The sequence below is a fragment of the Neopelma chrysocephalum genome, unplaced genomic scaffold (assembly GCF_003984885.1).
Source record: "Neopelma chrysocephalum unplaced genomic scaffold, ASM398488v2 Primary Assembly neopelma1_96942, whole genome shotgun sequence".
In the NCBI taxonomy this organism is placed as follows: Eukaryota; Metazoa; Chordata; class Aves; order Passeriformes; family Pipridae; genus Neopelma; species Neopelma chrysocephalum.
The window spans coordinates 3,416,397-3,436,525 of NW_020925585.1; the positions used below are offsets into that span (position 1 = coordinate 3,416,397).

The following is a 20,129-nucleotide window of genomic DNA, read 5'->3' on the forward strand; positions in this document are numbered from 1 at the left end:
TAATCAACTGAGGCACCTGCTACAGGGTCAGGGCTGGCCATGATGCAGTGTGTCACATCCGACCTCTAACACCAGAGCATAAGGGCTTAAGGCAGCCGTGCCAGGTTACAGAATATGGTAACAAACACCAGACCAACAGCTTCAGGGACAAACAGTCCATCTCCAAATAACAGTACAGGCAAAAATACAGATCAGTAGTACAATTACCTGGGTTGTAACAAGAGCAAGTCAAATAATCCTCCAAGACTGGGCGAGACATGACATCTGGGCACTGCCAAAAATTACATGACTGTGGCTGTGACACAGGCAGCAGGGTACAATCTCTTCTCCAAACAAGAGACCTACACCAGACAACGCCCTTGGGGAATGCAAAGTCCTTGGCTGGACTGTTCTTATCATCAAGCTGCAGAAGCCCTCTTCAGGTTCGTTAACCAAACATTACGCCTACCCCTGCTCTCCTTCTCTGCCAGCTCTGTCCTTGGAGTGCATGGTGACCCGTAATCCTATACAGGGCAATACACCTCACATTTCTTTGTGGGCACGGGTCTGCAAGTACTGTATAAGGTAACACGAGCCTCACGGCTCCCTTGTGTGCACCATCTCCTGAAACACTGCATTAGGCATTACAGCATTACACAGACCCTGCTAGTCTTGGCACTAAACCTACTAAAACCGACAGTTTACATATGGAAGTCACTACACAGAATGCAAGAACAAATATACAGGGTAGTCTGAACTGTGAGTATATCCTGTGAGAAACTAAGTAGAGGCTCAGGAGCATTCTATTAATCTGAGAATGACCACAAACATAGTGCTGACAATGAGCAGACTGAATTTATGCCACCTTATAGTACAGTACCTTAAAGACTAAGGAGAAGCGAAATAAAGCAAAACAACAGTAGTGTGGAAGAAAGAAAAGAAGTTGAAAGACAAGGTATAGAAAGGAAGCATGAACTACACTGAAAGATGACGGAAGTGGTACTGGTAATTATTTTTTATTTTTTATAAAAGAAGTAAAAATCTTCTAACAATCCCCAAGTTAGTGAACTATTAGAGTACTATTTGGCAACAGGCCTCTGAAAGACTGTTCCAGCTTATCCAAGTGTGAATACTTCTTAAAGGCAAAAAGTATTTGAAACTGGATACACCACTGGATCAACCCACACTCAAAAGACTCATGAATTTAAGTTAAAAAGTAATATTCTCCAGCTGTCTAAGTATTTGTATGAATATATCCTGCTCTCTTGCACTGTCATACAGAAATCTGCACTGCCATACAAACACTTATGGAATCCTCTAATCTATTTGAAGCCATTTAATCTCAATTTATTTCTTTTATGCAAACTGCAAGATTGGTTAATTAACATTACACTGGTTTCTTTCACACATTTTACTGGATTTTACTGGAGAAGTCTTTAAGTGTAAACTGCGTATTTAAATTGTCTGCTGTGCTACTTTAAACCCACGAATAACTTACAGATGTTGCATTGTTTCAAAATCAGTTGAACTTTACCATGTTTTTAAATATCTACTGGATGCTACTGTAGAAAAAATAATTCAGTCAAAAACAGATTGGTGGATAATGTTATCGACACTTGTTAAGACAAGGAAACACTGAAACCAACATAATTCCCTCTTATTTTTCCACTGCTAGCTGCATAGTATGACTAGCAGCTTCAGGAATCTGTTGCGCCACCTTCTTCCTCATCTTTACATTGTAGACACGCTGCTGGTTCTTGTGGTTAGAGCTGATGTTCCAACAACCACAGCTAAAAGAAACCAAAAGGAAGAGAATATTTAGTCCCAAGTGCAACTGCTCTTCCACAACCTACAAGCAAAAGGCAGTACTGTAACAATACACTGTATGTAGTAGACATCTTTTCCTCTATCATAAAACCAGAAAACAATGCATGAAATAACTACCTCCATCACATTATCTGACATGTTTAATCAGTAGAGTTTTTTTCTGCCAAAGGAATATGGTCCCAAAGCTGCAGCAACTGCTCTCCAACTTGTGGTTCCAGCTCCTAGAAATGATCAGGAAATTACAGAAGTTATTAGCACTGCTACTACTGACACAGAAGAACTATTAATTACAAAATTCTTAGAACAGTTTGCCAGTGAATGCTTTCAACCTTTCTGAAAAAGCTCGTTCCTTTTGCCGTTAAATCATACATTAGAATTCCACACACAGGAAGGGCTCAGCAGGAGATTAAAAACTTCCATAAGCAACCCTGGCTTACAGGCTGTTTGGGGCTTTTTTCCTTCACTGTAGGGTGTCAGTTCTCACGAAGAGAATTCCCAGTGAACACATCACCATCATATACAAGAACAGATCCACCACAGAATTCCTACCTTCCACACGTCACTTTCTCATTAACTAAAGATTACGATTCTCCACATCTTTTAACTTTAATTCCATCAAGTGTGGTGGAGAACGTGGAAAGGCAGGTCACAGGTCACACAGTGGCTCTTGGTGGAATCATATAAACCAATATAAACCACTTGTTTTTAGGATCATTGAGATTCTTTAGGTCTTAAGAGCCACTTACAAGAGAAGTACTGTCAACTACAGTACGTGCTACATTCCTGTCCTTGTTCTTGCAGTATGCTCCTTTCCTCATTCTTACAACTGGAGAGGTTTTGGGGAAGCAGTGAGAAGACAATACAAGAAGTTTAGCTCTACCATGTTGTATCAAGGAGATGTTTTGGGAGGGGACTGAGGAGAACACAGAAACTGCCAGAGAACTCTTGCACCAATTCTTTTCGGGCTTTTTGTAGTTAAATTTAGATTTAACAAACTGGAGAACAGTCCCAAGCTTTATTCCATCTCAAATATCAAGATTCTCTTCAGGTTTTACAGAAAACTCAAAGCTCTCATTATGAACAGTTATTTGGGTGTGACAGACTATTTCAGGGAACACATCTGAACCAAACATGGAACAAACCTCTGAAATTAAAAAAAACCTCAAACATTCATTTGTGGATGTATCCAGACTTAAATTATCTATTTTTTTTAAATACAAATTAAGTAATAAACCTCTTTTATTTTATCCAGTGTTTCCACTAGTTCAACAGTAATTCTCCATTAGCAAAAGGCACAGGGCAGATCAATGAACTCTGATTCAGATTAACAGATATATGAGGACAGTTGAGATGAATGTCAAGGCTGAACAAGTTAATAAACGATACACAATTCTACCAAATAAAAACTTCAGAAGAGAATAACATTACCTGGCCATCTCTGCTTATTTGTACTTTCTTATTGTCATTCCAAGGGTTGAGCAAATGGTGTGCAAACTGAAAAGGAATGCTTTCTTTTCGGATCCACTCCACCTTAAATACACCTCCAAAACCAGCAGATCCCCAGTCTTGACTTTTCTCACACCCTATTGCTGAACCCATTCTAGCAAAACCCTGGAATAAAAATTTAAATATGAAAGGACATAATGAGAGCATATCTATTTATGCTGGAATTAAATAAATGACTGGACTTCTAAAATGTTTACATCAAGAAAGTTAGAAGTATCATTTGGTTTTTTCAACTTAAAATATATCTTCTAGAGTTTTGACCACAAAGAACATCCCTCAATTCATCTCTCGCAATTACCACTGCAGATTTTTTAAGCTTTGTAACAGAGGTTGAAAAGGTGTTGTAAAACATTTGAAGTGCAAGGAATCAAGATGAATGTTCTACTACAGAATAGTCCATTAGCTACTCCTTGTTACTTGTAGATACTTCTAGAGCAAATCTATTCCTTCCTTCCCCTGTTCCCTCTCTGTTAACAAACTTTCATATAGAATTAGAAGAGTGCAGCTGTTCTTCAAAGATGGAAGGCAAAGTTGCTTTTAGTTCCTTCTTCAATGAAGTGGAAAGAAGTTCCAACAAGACAAATATTCAGAAAGAAAATGAAAGAAACCACAAATCCAAGGTTGCATCTAACTCATTTAAGGACACCCTTAAATACACCCACTCCCCCAAACAAACCAAAAATAAACCAAGGCCACGTACAATGTATCAGCCCTTTAGGGAAATTTATGCCAGTTATGACTTAAGAGTCCAAGAGATGCAGTGCGCTCTGTAAGTTACCAGCACATACTGCTGCTGTTAGACACGCACTTCTAGATTGCTCAAGCCAGACTTCAATGAAAATCAACAAAAGAAACAGAGGAAAAATAAAGGCAGAAAGAAAGGAGACACCTGGGATAAGAGAATATTATTAGAGAAGTTAATCTAACGTTCTCATAAAGGTCTACTACATTGTCAAAGCTGGAAGGGCAAGGCACTATCAACCACCCACATCCTGACTTCGGTGTCTTTTCTTTCCGGCTTCCTTGTCTAAGAGCACCAACATAACTGCCTATTTTCAGCATCAACTGGCATGCTGAAAATTACTTTTCAATATTACACTGCATTTGCCAAATCATTGTATGTGTATCTCACTGCAATCCTCCAGCAGTACTACCAAGATAGCTGTATTTAGGTTGGTTCATTAGATTTTAAATTCAGCTGACTTCCATAAATAGCTTATATATAAAGAGGTAAATTGAACTTTCTTTACCTGGAACAATTGAGTTTAGCTGACTCTCCAACACGGCTAACCTGCAACTTTGCACTACCAGGTCAAGTGTAACTTTAAACTGGCCACAAATCTGTCAACAAATTGTTGACAAATACCTCAGTAAATACAAAGTCAAGACACAGCTCTGGAAGAATCATGGCCATGCTTCCCAGTTTCCTAACTTTTAGAAAACCACAATTCGGGCAAAACAGTTTTTATTAAAATCTGTAATAAAGCCATCTATGAGTTTGCTGACTTTAGAAAGCTGTGACTTGTAACTGCTTGTTCACTTATAATATTTATTTTGGTATGCAGAGAAAAGAGCAGCAATCACTTGCTTTGTGTGGATTTTTTAATTTACTTATTTCACTGTAGTTGTTTGAAACCATTTATATAGGGTATAAACATTATTCTGACTCATTTTGTTTGGATGCAATTTAGTCTTAGCCTTTGAGGGACAAACTGAGTTAACTAAAACAGTCTATTTCAGAGAAGAATGAAGTACTCTTTCCTCAACAACCAGAGACATTGGCATCCTACTCTACTTATCAGGTCAGGAGTCATAAGGAAAGCACTCCATACTACACAAAGGCATTTGCTGCAGCCTCTTAAAACATTAACTACAGCCAATATTCAGTATTAGCTAAGAACTCACCTGAAAGTGTCCAGACCCTTGAACAGAAAATATTAAGTAAACCATGCTGCTCTCCCAAAAGGCTCCATTTAGTTTTCGCTCATTACTTGGCGTAGTGGACCATATACCCTTCTGCTGAGAAATATCAATGTTCTGCAAGTTGCTACTTTTCATTATAAAGTACCGAACTGGCATATTTTGTCTTGGTGAAGGAGATTTGGAACACTGGAAAAATTAAATTAATAAATACAATAAAATAAACCAGGTTTTAGTTCTAAAGTTTTACACACACAAAGACAGAAATCCCTTCATTGCACTCCTCCTCTCTTCCAGATCATACAAGAAACATAGAATCTATCTGCTGTTCCTGTCTGAATTGATTTTCACATCTATTTTACATTTTTAAGCACTTTTCAACATAGTAATTCATTCATGAGGGGCAGGAAGCAAGTACAGTAGAACAGGCCTGAATAGTTTAGTAATTACAATTCTTTGAAGGTCTGATGGACCTGTAGTTCCACACAAAATTAATCATCCTGGACTGTAGCCTGCAGCACACTACTCGTATTCCATCTTCAGGAAACATGAAGTTTTCTCTCTGTAACACTGGCTGAATCTAAAAACTGAAAGACTTAAGAGGCATTACTAAATTCTCCAGTGAGTCCATGATGAAAAGAGCAATGGGTTGTCCCCTCAGTGATCTGTTTAGTATTACTGCAGTTTACTATTCAAGTATATAGAGAGAATTATGACAAGAACCTAATTAAAAATGTGTCCTTTGTTAAAATAATCATAAAAAAACCCCAAACCCCCAAGCAGCTGTAATAAGGCAGATAATACAAAACTTATAGAATCAGTACCAATGTATGCTATTACAGAAACAGAGGAAGGCAGAAACCAAAGGGTTCAGAAGTGCATGTGCTGTACACACCTTCACTGTTTAGTATACAAAGTTTAAAAAAAAAAAAATCTGTTTTTTTCAACTTTGGATAGCTTTACCTCAGAAGTCTGCAGAGAATAATATTTTTACTGTATTAACCTAGTGCAACAAGGATATTTAGACTTGATTTTAAGTTCCAGAAAGAAATATTATGCAGTTGTTAACAATGAAAATCTAAGTTCAGTTCTTAATTTACCAATACAATACCTGATAGGTGCTGAAAGATACCAGCAAGAAGTTCTATTCATTTTGAAGAGCAGGGTAATATGGTTATGAGAACTTTACCTTTCCAGATATTGGAGAACAAGGACTAGCACAAGGGCTAGGATAGCTACTGCTGTCTGCAGACTTCACAGATGATCGATCTGACCTGTCATCTGAAGTTTGTGTGGAGTGTAAAATATTTTTTCGTTTGTACTTCTTTGCCTGGTGAAGTGCAGGAGGTGTAGATTTCATTAAAACTCTAAAAAGGTAGATATAGGACATACCACAACTTTTACAAGCAGGCACAGAATAATTTTTATCTATATATCAGCCTATTGCATAACTATATATATTACAGTAATTCAAAAAACATATTAAACATTAACTAAAAAAATATAATTATCATGCATTGATTTTTGAATGTTACAGTTAAACCTCTCCTGCTACTTCTCAAAGAGCACAACTTATGGTCAATATTCCTGACTGCTCTCTTAAACAGCAGGCATACATATGAAATACTTCTCCATGAAATCACAACTACAACACAGCATAAGATAGTATCAAAGCTTTCAGCTGTATTTATATTGTTTCTTCCTTCTCAATACTAGCAGAAATTCAAGCCATGCTTTTACAGGTAAATAAATTACAACCTACAGTCTCTAGAAGATCTCAACAGCTTACTTTTCAGCATTAGAGGAGTCAGAGAATTCAGTTTCTGCTGCACTTTTTCTGCTGTTGCCTGACCTCCGTGTAGATGCTAAAGGAAGTTCTTCAGAAGCCACAGGTCTTGGTCTCTGACCAATTCCTGACGGCTGCTGCAAACCTGCAGACTGTTCTTCAGCAGTTAAAACAGCTACAATTGTTCTTATAGTTGCTTCATCAGCTTGAGACCACGACTTTGAAGGAGCTCTCATATGACGCAGAAATAAGCTATGCCACTTCTGTCTAAGTTGCAACAGCAAATTAGCAGCCTGTAAGGAATTTCAATTCTGTTAAAGACTAATTAAAATTAGATGAAATAGGAAAAGGGTACCTCAAGTCTTTCCTATCAGGCAGCAGCTGGCATTCTGACTGACTGAGAAGCAAGACTAAGGTCCCAGAGAGGAGGAAAACCCCCCACATTTAAACTAAGCTGTTACCTTTTCTTTCGTCAGGTGCGTGATAATTTTTAAAACATTTCACATAGCTCTGCACACAATTTAAAACTGTATTGTAAACACACAGCATTTTTTATTTTTCACTTTAAAAATTAATCTTTTTTTTAGAAAACCCTAATCTTCTTATATCTTATGCCTTTTCTATCAGTCAGTCTGTATTCCTGCACTCTTCAGTCATACCATATGGAAAAGAGCTCTGAGTTACTCTACCTCCTACCACAGGCACAACTTCTCAATGACCTGAAAACTTCTATCTTCAAAGGCTGAGGTTTTTTGATTCTTTTTCTATAATCTCATAACAATTTTCTTTCAGCAATTCCAGTTTCAGGTGCTCCGTTGTGATCCAACTTTAGTCATCCTCTGAGAAGGAAATATACAATATGCCATTGGGACTGTTCTTCCAACTTCTACTCAGATTTTGGCTAACCAAGCTTATGCTAAGGTCTGATGTGTGCTGGGAGCACAACACAGGCAATACAGGGGGCCGGAAAGAGCAGAAGGGCCGTTATACAGCCACCACCACCTGCAGCTTGCTGATCCCTGTAGCCATTATCTTTTGTCTGGCACCTACTTTAGAATCTGCTAATTTATGGAAATAGACCAAACTGCCAAGCTGGAAAGTATAACACATCAGCTTACCCAAAGCACTTTTGAAGCAGATCTAACAGCAGCTGGACTGCCGAGTCGTTCCTGCTTCCCGGTGTGATACAGGGGACACCCACATCATGACCAAGGAAGAAGGATGAGCACTCTCACTGCTGGCTAGGTAACTAATAATTTTTATTCTTTTTTGCTCATACGTGCAAGAATTGAGAGTTATGGGTTGTAAGTTAGGAAACCTTACAACTTGGATGTTGAATACATGAATTCACACAACAGACTAGTCTGGGTAAAAGGGGGTTGAGTCCCTGTTGATCTATTTCTTATATTTCTCAACCAACTCATGAAATAAAGGCTAACTCACAGAGTACATTGTCATGTAAATTTAAGAGACTCAAACAGACCATTCTTACAGAAAATTCTTTTTTACTCAGATGTTCCACAAATCTTTTTAGGATGATTTAACATAATTATCCTTCTACATGTAACCAACATGGAAATGACACATTACTTACTTCAGGGTCCAGTCTGAGATGGAGCCATTCATCTAGCTTCAGTAGTGATAAATTAGAAGTTGTTTTGTCCTCCATCTCACTGTCACTGCTCTCATTAGATACCCCACCCCCTGAATTAAATACAAAAGATGCATTAACACCTCTATATTATTTACATACAAAAACTTGAACACTACTGGATTAGCGGCAACAATTTTCTTCTTAAATTTATTTTAAAATGTAAATATTTGTAAACACACTTTTTAACTTCTGCAAATACACCTCAGTGAAAGTCTTTGCTTCAGTTAGCAAAACCGAAGTAGTCAGACCTGCTGAAGGCCCTAGTCAGTAAACACCTGTATTGATGTGATAGGACTCACTCATGTACGTTCACCAGTATCAACAAGCCACTATCAAACTTTTGCCTGAAGTTGTTTGTAAAATCACACACTGCTCTATGGTTTATTTCCTAGTAAAACAGCATATTTAAAGACCCATTAGGGAAAAAAAATTATATATGCACATGGCTATTTTGGATTCCTTTTTTTTTTTCCCAAAGTGCAATTCAATCATCATTAACACTATTTTAAGGGTAACAGTTTAAGAGCAAGACAAGAAAGCTTCAAAAATATCTTGGACTCTTACTTTGATTCAAACTAGTATTTCTATAGAACTGACAGCAGGATAGATTATTTTTGCATCTACTCCTACAGCATCCCACTTAAACATGAAAAAAGAAAATTTTGATACATTCTTTATTGCTTCTAGTTAATAGTATGGCTAATTGTCATTAAAAGTTATCAGTAGAAAATATTCTTTAAAATGCATGTGTCAGCTGGAAGCAATATGACTATATGACATATTGATTGTAGCTAAATTATTCAGTTTGAATAATTTGGTTCAAAGAATCAAATAAACTAGGCTGAAGAAAAAAAGACATACATACTACACTTCTCAGCATTAGTACTGTCATTAGACATTTTGTTTGCATTTTTTATTTCTTTACAAACTATACTGTAATTTCTGAGACTACAGAACTAAGTGTAATTTATAGATATGAATGTACAAGGATTCATAAAGCAGAGACATTTATTACAGAGACTACAAACTATTCTTAGAGAGCTACAGGAACCATAGCTCTGTTGTTTTAAGAATTAGCCAATATACGCAGAAAATACACATGAAAAATAAGCCTTCCACACCACCTACTAGTATATCCCATACTCCAAATCCAGGCTCCAGTATACCTCGAATGGATGAAGATGTCTGCAAAGCATTACTTGGTAACCTAGCTGGTCCACAGAAGAGTGCCACAGTGACAGGTGTTACCACAGAACAGCACCTGATGTTCGCTATCCTGTGAGCTCTCGTCATTTCGTCATATATAAGCCAGTCTGTAGGGAGTGCCTGAACAGCTGCAGTTTGGCCATTTGCTGGTGGAATCTGTGCAAGAGCAAATAAGATTAGGCTATTTCATCCTTTCTGTTTAATTAAAATCAATTTTAACGTAATGCTTATTTTATATATGTAGAATAAATACATATTTATATACACACGCAAATTAAAAAAGCACAAGGAAATTCAACCAGACTACCAAACTATCTTAATCACTCTGAAACAAAATATTTTGCTATGAAAAAAGCATCTCAAAAAAAAAAAAAAAAAAGCTTTCAGAGTAGAACCTTTTCCTGCTGTTATGAGCACAGATTGTTACATCTTGAAAACACTTTTATAATTAGCTTTTTCTTTTTAACATTTTGTTGTGTTCCATTTGGAAGGACTAACTGAAATATTGGAAAAATCAACCAACTCCACTTCTTCATTCTATAGGCTGCCAGAAAACAGTATTTTCTAAAAAGTTAAGTGATTTTACCTTTTTGTACTGAGTTTGACTAAGCACAGAGGTAGGATGAAATCGCACTTTCTTTTCCTTTGGTCCAGTCAAAACCAGGCTTTCCCTGTCTACATGCACAAGATTGGGATACATCCCAGCCACTAGGGCAGCTTTAACTACAGCCCAGTTTTCAGAGTTTGTATTAACATCTCTGATATCAGCTCCTCCTCTGGCTCTAACAAAACCTGAAGAAAGAAGACATAAAAATTGTGTTATACTTGCTTGTACTTAAGATCTATTTCTTTGCTTCTCAAAAGGAACCGGAAAAAAAAAGTGAAATAAACTACACATTAGTTGTATTTTTCATGACTGCTAACCTTAACAGCACCAAGAAGAAACCATTACACTGAAATCCTTCCTGGGAAGAGTTTTTATACTTGCATACAATATAATTACTTTTATAATACTAACACTAAGACATTCCTATTGTGGTTTAAAGTTAGTTTACTCACAGAATATCAGAACTTAATTGTGCAGGTTTAAGTTTAATTGTAACTTGCTGATAGCTTAGCATGAGGGGGCCCTGCTCAAAATCCAGTGTAGGTGAATTTTAAATGAACTCTGTTGGCATGAACAACTAAGCAAGGGAGGATAAGGGTTGAGACCCTAGAGGGGCCCAAGGTTGACCCAGGCTGGAAGAGCAGTTAATGGCCTGATGATGTGGACATGGAGAAAGAAATCAGTGAGGTGTTAGAATATCCCAGACCATAAACTGGACCAAGAGGAGTGTGTGAGGCACATGCAGGGCACATGAAGATCGTGTGCACAGATCGTGAGGGTATAAAGGCCCAGTGATTTCTTTGTTCAGGGTCCCTCTCTGGGGACATCCAGCTGGAGCTGAAATTAACTGACTCTGCCTCAGAACCTGAGGTCTGAACTCTTTTTTAACAAATTCCTATGGAAACAATTTACTAGAACGGAAAAATCCAAGGAAACATATCTCAAACTGAAAGCCAGTGGCATGCTGAACAACCAGGGTGCTTTCAGTTAGATCAGTTGTTCCCCAGCCACATCTTCTCACTCTAGCACCTCCACCATGCCCAGCATGGATGCATACTGTTTCAAATTAAGGAAGGAAAATCACACAAGTGAACACTATTCTTGTTACAATTTGTATAAACTTGACTCCAAAACTACATTACAACTTTTTCCAAGCTATTACCTGAGGCCCTAAGCTGGCCAAGCAACTGCGTTCTCATTCCTACAATGATTTCCATTGTGGCTTGAGACAGGAAGTTCTTTTCACAAAAAGCTCTCTCCCAGCCATCACTGCGTGCTTTCTGCCACGCCTGCAAAAGATAATTTTTTTAACATTTGCCTATTAATGTGATCATGTAAAACTAAAAAATGCATTTTTAAAAAAAAAAATTACATTTACATCAATAAAATGAGGGCACAAACCACTTTGAAAGAAAGAAAATGTAACAAACCAGATTTTTTTTTTCTGGTTAAAAACTATATTCTCTTTACCCATTCCCTAATCTAATAACCAATATGTTATTATTATTATAAAGATTATTATGTTAAGATCATTATTCTAAGTTATCCGGATATAAAGGATATAAAGGGGCACCTTGCTGTAACATTCAGAATTTAACCCAGTTAGCAAATATCACCAAAAGCTGAGACAAAAAGTGTTCTGTCACAAAATTATGAGTCCAATATCCAGTAAAGCCACTAGGCAAAAATAAAAAATTTCTTGTCTAAGGACTTAATCGTAGTCTACCATTCTACATCCAACTTGATCGGTACATCATTTACTTTGATGTGTGATTACTGAAATGAGGCAATACCTGGAAAGCCCTGAGAAGCACCATATGGTCACTAAATGTTCCCGCAGTAAAACGTTTCCTGCAGAGCATGGCTGCACGCTTTTGAGAGGCCAGTGCAGGAAGGACAAAGGGGTCTCGGTAGGCAAGAGCACAAGCAATGGTAAGAACAGGATCCAGGCACTTCAAAGCTACGGCACACAACACCATTTTACCAAGGTGTGGCTCTACTGGCAGTTCAGTGAGATGATAACCAAGTTCAGTGAGATCTTCCCAAGGGTCCATGGCATCTATAGTCTGGTTAAAAAAAAAAATAAAAAATGGGGGCGAGGGGAAAAGGGGGAAGCAAACAAAATTAATTTACAATGAAAGTAGAAAGGATACGATCATTGGACATTACCCAGACTTGCTCCCAAACACTAAAAAAGCAAGTCAAACTAATAAGTAACAGTTCAAGACCAGATCTTAAAGCACACTCTTCCCTTAACATGGAAAAATACATCCACACACATAAAATGAAAAGAGACAACAAACAGAAATTCAAAGCATCCTTAAGTAACTGAACAATAGTCTCTGTACAAATAAAAGTCAGCAAGATACGTTACCAGAAATGATAGTAGGACATGTTACACCACAAATACAGATCATACACAGTTCCCATTTAAATCTATTCCTCTACTGACCTTGAGCATTTGCAGAGCATTTCTCACAATTAAAGCTGGTGGAGGATCAGGAGCTTTCATAAGAAAGTCAACAATTGAACAATTAATTGGAGCCAGAAGTTTTGTGTGTAAACAAAGCTCCTGTAAGTTAAAAAGCAGAAAAGTATTGTTAAAGTTTGGGCAAAACAAAAGAAATACATGCTTTTTTGGAATTAATAGAATGGTTTGATGTTAATACATTTTTTAAAAGTCATAATTTGTAACTGAACATGCACCTGAAGTGGCATTCTTAGAAGTTCTGGAGTTTGAAATTCCAACATATTCTGAAATCGGAGCCTGCTGAAGAGACGAAAACAGACTCCAGGCTGACAGCGACCAGCCCTGGAAAATAAAATATGGGAAGGTGTGAAATTAGAATTTCTTTAAAAAAAAAAAAAAAACAATCGACCAAAAAACCAACCCACGCAAACTCAGAATGCAAAGGCGCAAGAATGTCTGACAGAAAGATAATTTTGTGGTTAATAGGAAGTCCCACACAAAAAGTTAACAGTTTTCCATCACATTAATTATTTTTGGTAGTAGGGAAATTTATTATTAGACTTTCAACCCTACACTGAAAAATCTGGAAAAACAAAAGTAAGGGCTATCTAAATAAAGTGATGGGGATGTTTTGCCAATTCAAGATCAATCTAAATCTCATCCATCCTTTGCCATAAGGAATGTAAGTTGTAAACTTCATTTCTTCCTCTTCACATCCCCCTAACAGTCAGACAGTACTCTAGGAGCAAAAAATAAAATGAAGACTAAATAGGTTGTGAGACAGCAAATGCTCACATTCACACTCAAATCCCTGTAGGTTAATGCCAATATCACGTCACAAAATATGGGTATTTGTTGCTACATACGTAACTTCTCAGCCTTCACCCACAGTGTTGGGAAGAACGTGTTCGAGGCCTGCTAAGTCATGAATAGTTTGGAGACAGTGAATAAGGAATTACTGCTCAATGTTTCTTCTAACAAAGAGATGCCAGGGCTTCAATTAAAAACTAGCAGTAGGCAGTCCTTTGCCCACAGATAAGTTGTGAAATGCCTTATTGGACACTGTGACTGCTGCTGCTACATGGGAGAAAGAGGAAGGAGAATAAGTTCATGGGGGAACAACAACCTAGACCTAATACAAGTTCTGGGATATTCCCAAGTGTCACTTTTGTACAACTTGGGAAATGCAGAGCATGAGCATTGGCCATTGTCCAACATCATACTGGACTAGGCTAGAAACATTACTCAGTGTTGCTGCTATTACGTTAGTACTTTATTCCTACTGGTCAGGACATTTGATATATGCAAAATAAAAGTCAGTATAAAGCATTTATTACCTGCCTTTTCTCTGGATAGCACTGGCTTTTGAAATCCACACCATTTTTAGCATTGTAACACAACTCAGTGCATCAAAAGACTTCTATAAAAGCAAAGCAGGGAACATAAAACCAAGATTTAATAAGGGTACTTAAATAAAAGTTAGTAATGATTTATCAACAGAAGTTCTTAAAAAACATAAAAAAAAAATTATAAAAACCACTAGCAGCTTCTGGCACAAAGGTATGTTCTGAATACTTAGTTTCAAATGAATTTATGCTACCTCCTTCACAGTATCTTTGTGCTACAGAGTTTTCTAAATGGAAGTTTTCTAGTCAATAGGTAATTGTAAGTCAATAAAAGACATGGATTGCATTTTAAGTTACCAGAAACCAAGAAAAAATACATTATTACAGTGATCAAAGTTTTTCTCTTTTTCTCACTTGGAAATTACATCCTTATTTTCTTACATTTGATGCAAAATTACAGAAAAATTGTGTTACTGTGAGAACTTCAGAAATTTTCATATCCCCTATGAAATGTAACTTAATTTTCAAAGCAATACGCGAGGTCTTAAATTACCTCATTATGACATCCCACTTTTCCTGACAAGTGATTTAGGAATGGGCATTCAATATATCAAACAATGCTTAAAAGTTTAATGGATTAGGTTTGGACTCAATACAATAGTAGGACAAAGGGAACTTCTGGTGTTCTCTAAGTTTCAGGAAGATGCCAGTCTAAACTGATGGACTTGTTTTAAAAAAAAAAATCAAACAAAAATACTGTTTAAAAAAAGATATATCACTATATCAACTTACAATAGTTTTTACAGTGTTTTTAAACAGCTACTGTTTACAGTATTTGTCATAAAACAAATAGACATCAAAACTTCTCAGTTACCTTTGTTGCTTGACATGCACTAGCTCGCAGCCTACTATAAAAAAAACAGTTTTCCAAAGTTTACTTCCCAAAGAAATTTTAGGCCGATCATACCTCTTTCACCTTGCCTGAGTCAATAACAAATACAACATCATTGACTGTTATGCTGGTTTCTGCAATATTTGTAGAAAGAATCTGCAATTATAACAAGAAACAACCAAAACCATAGTTAAAAGCAAACACAAAATAGATCAATATAATATCTGATGAAGTCCTCTGACACTTACTATTTTGCGGACACCAGAAGGTGGACTTTTAAGCACTTTCTTCTGATCCAAAGTCTGCATATTTGAATGAAGCATGAAAACCTGGTACCTAATGCAAGACAAAGAGGATGCTTTAAATATCTTTAAAGAAGAAATATAAACCTCAATCACAGAGACTAGGGGCTTTACCTGTGAGCGTTATCAGCAAATCTCCTGTCATCATAAAGAATACGGTCCCTCAGGCTCACTATCTCATCGTATCCAGGAAGAAATATTAAAATTGCTCCTAAAAAAGAAGTGGGTTTGCAGTTAAACAGAAAGTTCACTTTCAGTATATGCCAGTACTAGCACTTGGAAGGTTTTACCTACTTGATATTTCTGAAAAAAAGGCAGGATTTATCAAAATCCATAGTAACTTACTGGGACTGTGTGTGTAATACTTACCAGCCTCACAACTATGACAGATGTTATAAAGTAAGTGCATAATCAGGTCCAGATCCACTTTTTCATCATCAGAACTGTGATGATAAGCTGTCAATAGCTCTCTGTCCTCTGCACTAAGGTCACTACCACTTGTTCGGACCAGGGAACTTTCATCCAAATTTCCAAATCCTGCTGAAGCACTAAAATAGAAAAATACATAGACCAGAGTCAAGGCTGTTTGCTTTAGGTTTGCATTCAACCACAAAATCAAATTTAGATCAAGACCAGCAAGACTACTTCTTTTGAAGTTAAATTTTAAAATGTAGCAGAACAGCACCTCCAAAACAATATTACTGTTCCCTGACGTAAGTGTTAACCCAGCAAGCACGCAACTTCATTTTTTAGCATTTACTGTCATTTTCTTACACTTCATTGAAACAAAACCATAAGCAAACATGTCAGAACTCAAGGTAGAAAGACATCACTTCTTGATCTGTTTAAAATACTTAAAAGAAGCATATTTTCCAAACATTTTCTCCCCATAAGCAGGTACTACATTAACAGAAACCACACTAAGAGGAGTTCTAATAATAGAGGTCTCTACAAAATGGTAAAAAAATATGATAACTGTTAAGTTAATCAAAAAACAACTCTTGAATGGCCTAGTGTACATGTTATTCCTATAAAGTCTCTGACATGGCTATTTGTATCAACAACGTATAGATAAAAATATACAACAGATTTGTTTTCAAACTAAGTATCTGAAATTAAAATGGTACATGGCAGAATCATGATCTCTGCTATTTATTTAAGTTACTACAATCACATCCTGCCTAGATATATAATCATGATAGGAATGCCCACATCAAAATGATAAAAGCTAATAATACAAAACAAGTCCTACATCACTGTAACTACATTTATCCTAAGAGTTGTGCAAACATAATCACCATGACACTTTAAAAAAAAAAAAAAGTTTTTGAAACATTCCTATTCCCAAATAAATCTTGCTATTAGGTCAGATTTTAAGGCATAAAACATTAAAAACTGTTCTGATTAAAAGAAGACAAAATACAAATTTCCCTTACCACGTTACACAACTTTTTCTGCAAAGCAGTTATAGTTTACCTGTAGGATTCCAACAGGTCAACAACCTCTGTCTGTCCAAAGCGCTTAGCCCAATCCACAGCCATCCTGAAGGATTTACATAAAAATCTTAGTTAAATTTTCACTTCAAAAGAAAGATCCATAGCCTAAAATAAAGACTGTGTAACTAAGAATTCAATCTAGAATTTACAGAATACAATGTGATGAATAAAAGTTAGAAACTCTTTAGACTATCAAAACCTATTACTGCTTACAGTAGTCAGATAAGTTAGCAATTAGTTTAAATATTATAGAAATTTCTCTCTATATATTTGTATATAATGAAAAATATACAAATTTATTTGTATATTGACAAATAAATCCGTATTTTGGTTTGTCTGTTTGTTTTTACCAGCCATTAGATGATCTGCAGTGGATACTTGCTCCCATACTGATCAGCTGTTCTACTTGATTCAAAAAGCCTCTCCCTGCAGCAATCATTAGTGCAGTCGCACTGGTTTCACTGTGTCTATAATCAACTGAGAAGTACAAAATAAATAAATCAGCAAACACAATAAAAACATTCTTATTTTTTCATCTAAATGTAGTATGAGTATGACTTATAAGACTTTTAAAAAACAGGCCAGAGAGATTTTATGTCCTCATTTCATTTCATCACTCAGTTCACATGAATTTAACACTATTTTAGATACACGTTGTAACATCTGTTAAGATTTCAAAACAAGTACAACAAGAAGTAAGGAAATAATTCATTAATTCTGTTAGTTCTATTCACTTTTTCAATAGGCATCAGAATTCAAAGCTAACAACATTTGAAACTAGAGACGGAATAGCTACAGAAATTCAAGTCATTTTGTTATTGGTTTTTTCTTATGTAATAAGATGAGAAACTTACCGCTGAGATTTTCAGTTAAAATGAGGTGGAACACCTGAGCAAAGGAATCAATATCTTTATGCAACCAGATGTCAGAAAGACAAGAATCCATTTCTTTTATTAGCCACGGTTCAAGGCTATTCACATCTTTTTCAGTCTGAAGAGAAAATACAGTATTTAAAGATCAATGTCTTCCAAGAGTTGTCTTTATTCTCATATACTGCACACAAAAAACCTGAACAGTTAGTTTTCCAAAGAACAATCAGAAACTCAGCAGTCAGTACCAGTTAAAGCATTTATTGTATCATATGCAAGTATTTTAAGCAATGGAAGTTCAGCATCTAATCTGAAGAAAAGTTATGTACAACCAATGTAATTGAAAAGCACACTTCAGTACTTCATGATAAATAAAAAAAACCAACTTTAAAATACGTTATTATCCTTTCAGAAATTCTACAGGAGTAATCTCTTTAGAGAACAGTTTTTAATGCAGATTTAAACACACCTCCCAACAAAAGGAAAAGCTTACCAGTTGATTAAATACTGTGTCACCGCCATCACCCAACAGATTATACTCTTCAGTTGCCCTTGGGATAGATTTTTGTCTCTGAGGTTCTAGTGTGCTATTATTTTCTTGAGCAGAACACCATTCAGTAAGAGAGCTTTGCTGCTTCTCTTCTAGAATGCATAAAGTATTTCCACAGGAAGTTTTACAGTCATCTTAATAATCTATTATTTTCAGTTACAAAAAATAGCCATAACAAATCACAAAGTTTAACCTATTTGATCTCTTATTTAATCTAGAACACTGTTACCAGTCCAATACAAATTCCATGATTAAGGGCACCTAAAAGTGCACCATTGCAAACATCTGCTATAACAACAAGGTAAAAAATACCACCTGGGTGCTTAATGCCCTAAGCCTCCAGTATTCCAGCTTGCTGCATTCAAAAAAGCTTCTTAAGTAACTATCTTCTTACACAGTTCTCAAGGCAGCTCTTTCTCCAGAAGTGAAATGCCAAAGAGAAGTGATACAATTCCTGCATATTACAACTAAATTTTGTGTACCAGTAGAAGAAAACAGTAGAAGACACCAGTGCCTTAACTCAGCTTTTCTATCCACAGTGATCAGAGCTGAACTCCATGATAAACATGTAGTTAGGATTGTATGTTACAGCTTTGGGGTTTGTCTTTCTTTTTTTTTTTATTTTAAATACTCAGTAGGATCATTACTTTCAGCTGCCAGGAAAACTTTTCAAAAATATATCTACCTAACCAACTGAAAAAACCCCTCTCTTTAGTTCAAGTGTATTACTGCTTCTGGGCTATATAAGTTAAATACACCTACGTCTGAAGAATGCAGGGAAAAATATTAATAATAGAAACCACTTCTATGCAAAATGTACAAAATCCTGCCTTCTCTAATGGCTGCAGTTTAATTTGGCTGCACTTTAATTTGCACTCTACAGTGAGCATATAGTATCTTATGGTTCTGTAGTTTTCAAGTGGGCAAAGGCCACAGTTATATGTAATTCTACTCCATAATAACTAGAAAAAATTTAACATTTATCAACTGAAAGCGATATGAAGTGCAATCACTGAAAGAAAGTGAAAATATTTTTTTAAATCACAAACTACATCAACATTGTTACAGAGAGTTTCACAATACTTGCTGTCATCTAATCATGTCTCTTTTAATATTCTGACTCTAAAATTTTAACACAGATTCATCCTGTTTGTTTTTCAATCAATCAATGAGACTCATTACCAGCCTTTTACATTAAGAAGTCTACCAACCTTGCTGCTTCTCTTTTTTGTACTTCATCATCTCTTTGTTTGTATACCCAGTACTTCGTAAAATGTCCTCCAAAAACATCTCTTTAACTTCAAAAGGTCTTCCTTGGACTGCAAGTATAAAAAATTCATGACAGATTAGATATTCCCTAGCCTCAATTATCATATTAATTTTTAAAAATCATTTTTATAGACACAAAAAGTGAATTAAATATAATTAGGGCCTGATTTAAAGAATTATTACTCTCCTTGAAAAGTCTTGTAAGAGTCTCTTCACTTAAGTCTATTTTCATTAAATGACTGGGTCACAAAAAAAACCAACCACAATTCAAAAGGGAAATGCCAGCTGCATAGCTTGTTTCTCATTAACCTCTTCAATTCTATTAAGTGTGGCAGTAAGAGATGTAAGACTGACAGTTATTTACTGCAATTTTATCAAATGAGAAAAGAAAACAGACATTTTTGTTTAGGGGTACCAAAACGAATTCACTGTGTAAGCCACCTGAATTCC

The 20,129-nt window shown here is 36.1% G+C and overlaps 1 protein-coding gene across 2 annotated transcripts in view; it reads right to left on the minus strand.

The window, feature by feature from the left end:
* Window positions 1-815: 815 nt before the first annotated feature.
* Window positions 816-20,129, minus strand: part of LOC113960929 (3'-5' RNA helicase YTHDC2) — a 29,951-nt gene continuing 10,637 nt past the window's right edge. For both annotated transcript variants that reach the window (XM_027670855.1, XM_027670856.1), the window contains exons 8-30: window positions 19,622-19,729; window positions 18,354-18,502; window positions 17,846-17,981; window positions 17,342-17,468; window positions 16,972-17,037; window positions 15,865-16,043; window positions 15,610-15,706; window positions 15,442-15,529; window positions 15,269-15,349; window positions 14,293-14,375; window positions 13,192-13,297; window positions 12,938-13,057; window positions 12,279-12,551; window positions 11,648-11,774; window positions 10,465-10,670; window positions 9,839-10,034; window positions 8,613-8,722; window positions 7,022-7,311; window positions 6,422-6,599; window positions 5,218-5,421; window positions 3,235-3,417; window positions 1,924-2,027; window positions 816-1,769 (exon numbers count right to left, since the gene is read on the minus strand). In XM_027670855.1, coding sequence (XP_027526656.1) covers window positions 1,947-2,027; window positions 3,235-3,417; window positions 5,218-5,421; window positions 6,422-6,599; window positions 7,022-7,311; window positions 8,613-8,722; window positions 9,839-10,034; window positions 10,465-10,670; window positions 11,648-11,774; window positions 12,279-12,551; window positions 12,938-13,057; window positions 13,192-13,297; window positions 14,293-14,375; window positions 15,269-15,349; window positions 15,442-15,529; window positions 15,610-15,706; window positions 15,865-16,043; window positions 16,972-17,037; window positions 17,342-17,468; window positions 17,846-17,981; window positions 18,354-18,502; window positions 19,622-19,729 — 3,188 coding nt within the window. In that variant the 3' untranslated portion in view covers window positions 816-1,769; window positions 1,924-1,946. The remainder of the gene's footprint in view (window positions 1,770-1,923; window positions 2,028-3,234; window positions 3,418-5,217; window positions 5,422-6,421; window positions 6,600-7,021; window positions 7,312-8,612; window positions 8,723-9,838; window positions 10,035-10,464; window positions 10,671-11,647; window positions 11,775-12,278; window positions 12,552-12,937; window positions 13,058-13,191; window positions 13,298-14,292; window positions 14,376-15,268; window positions 15,350-15,441; window positions 15,530-15,609; window positions 15,707-15,864; window positions 16,044-16,971; window positions 17,038-17,341; window positions 17,469-17,845; window positions 17,982-18,353; window positions 18,503-19,621; window positions 19,730-20,129) is intronic.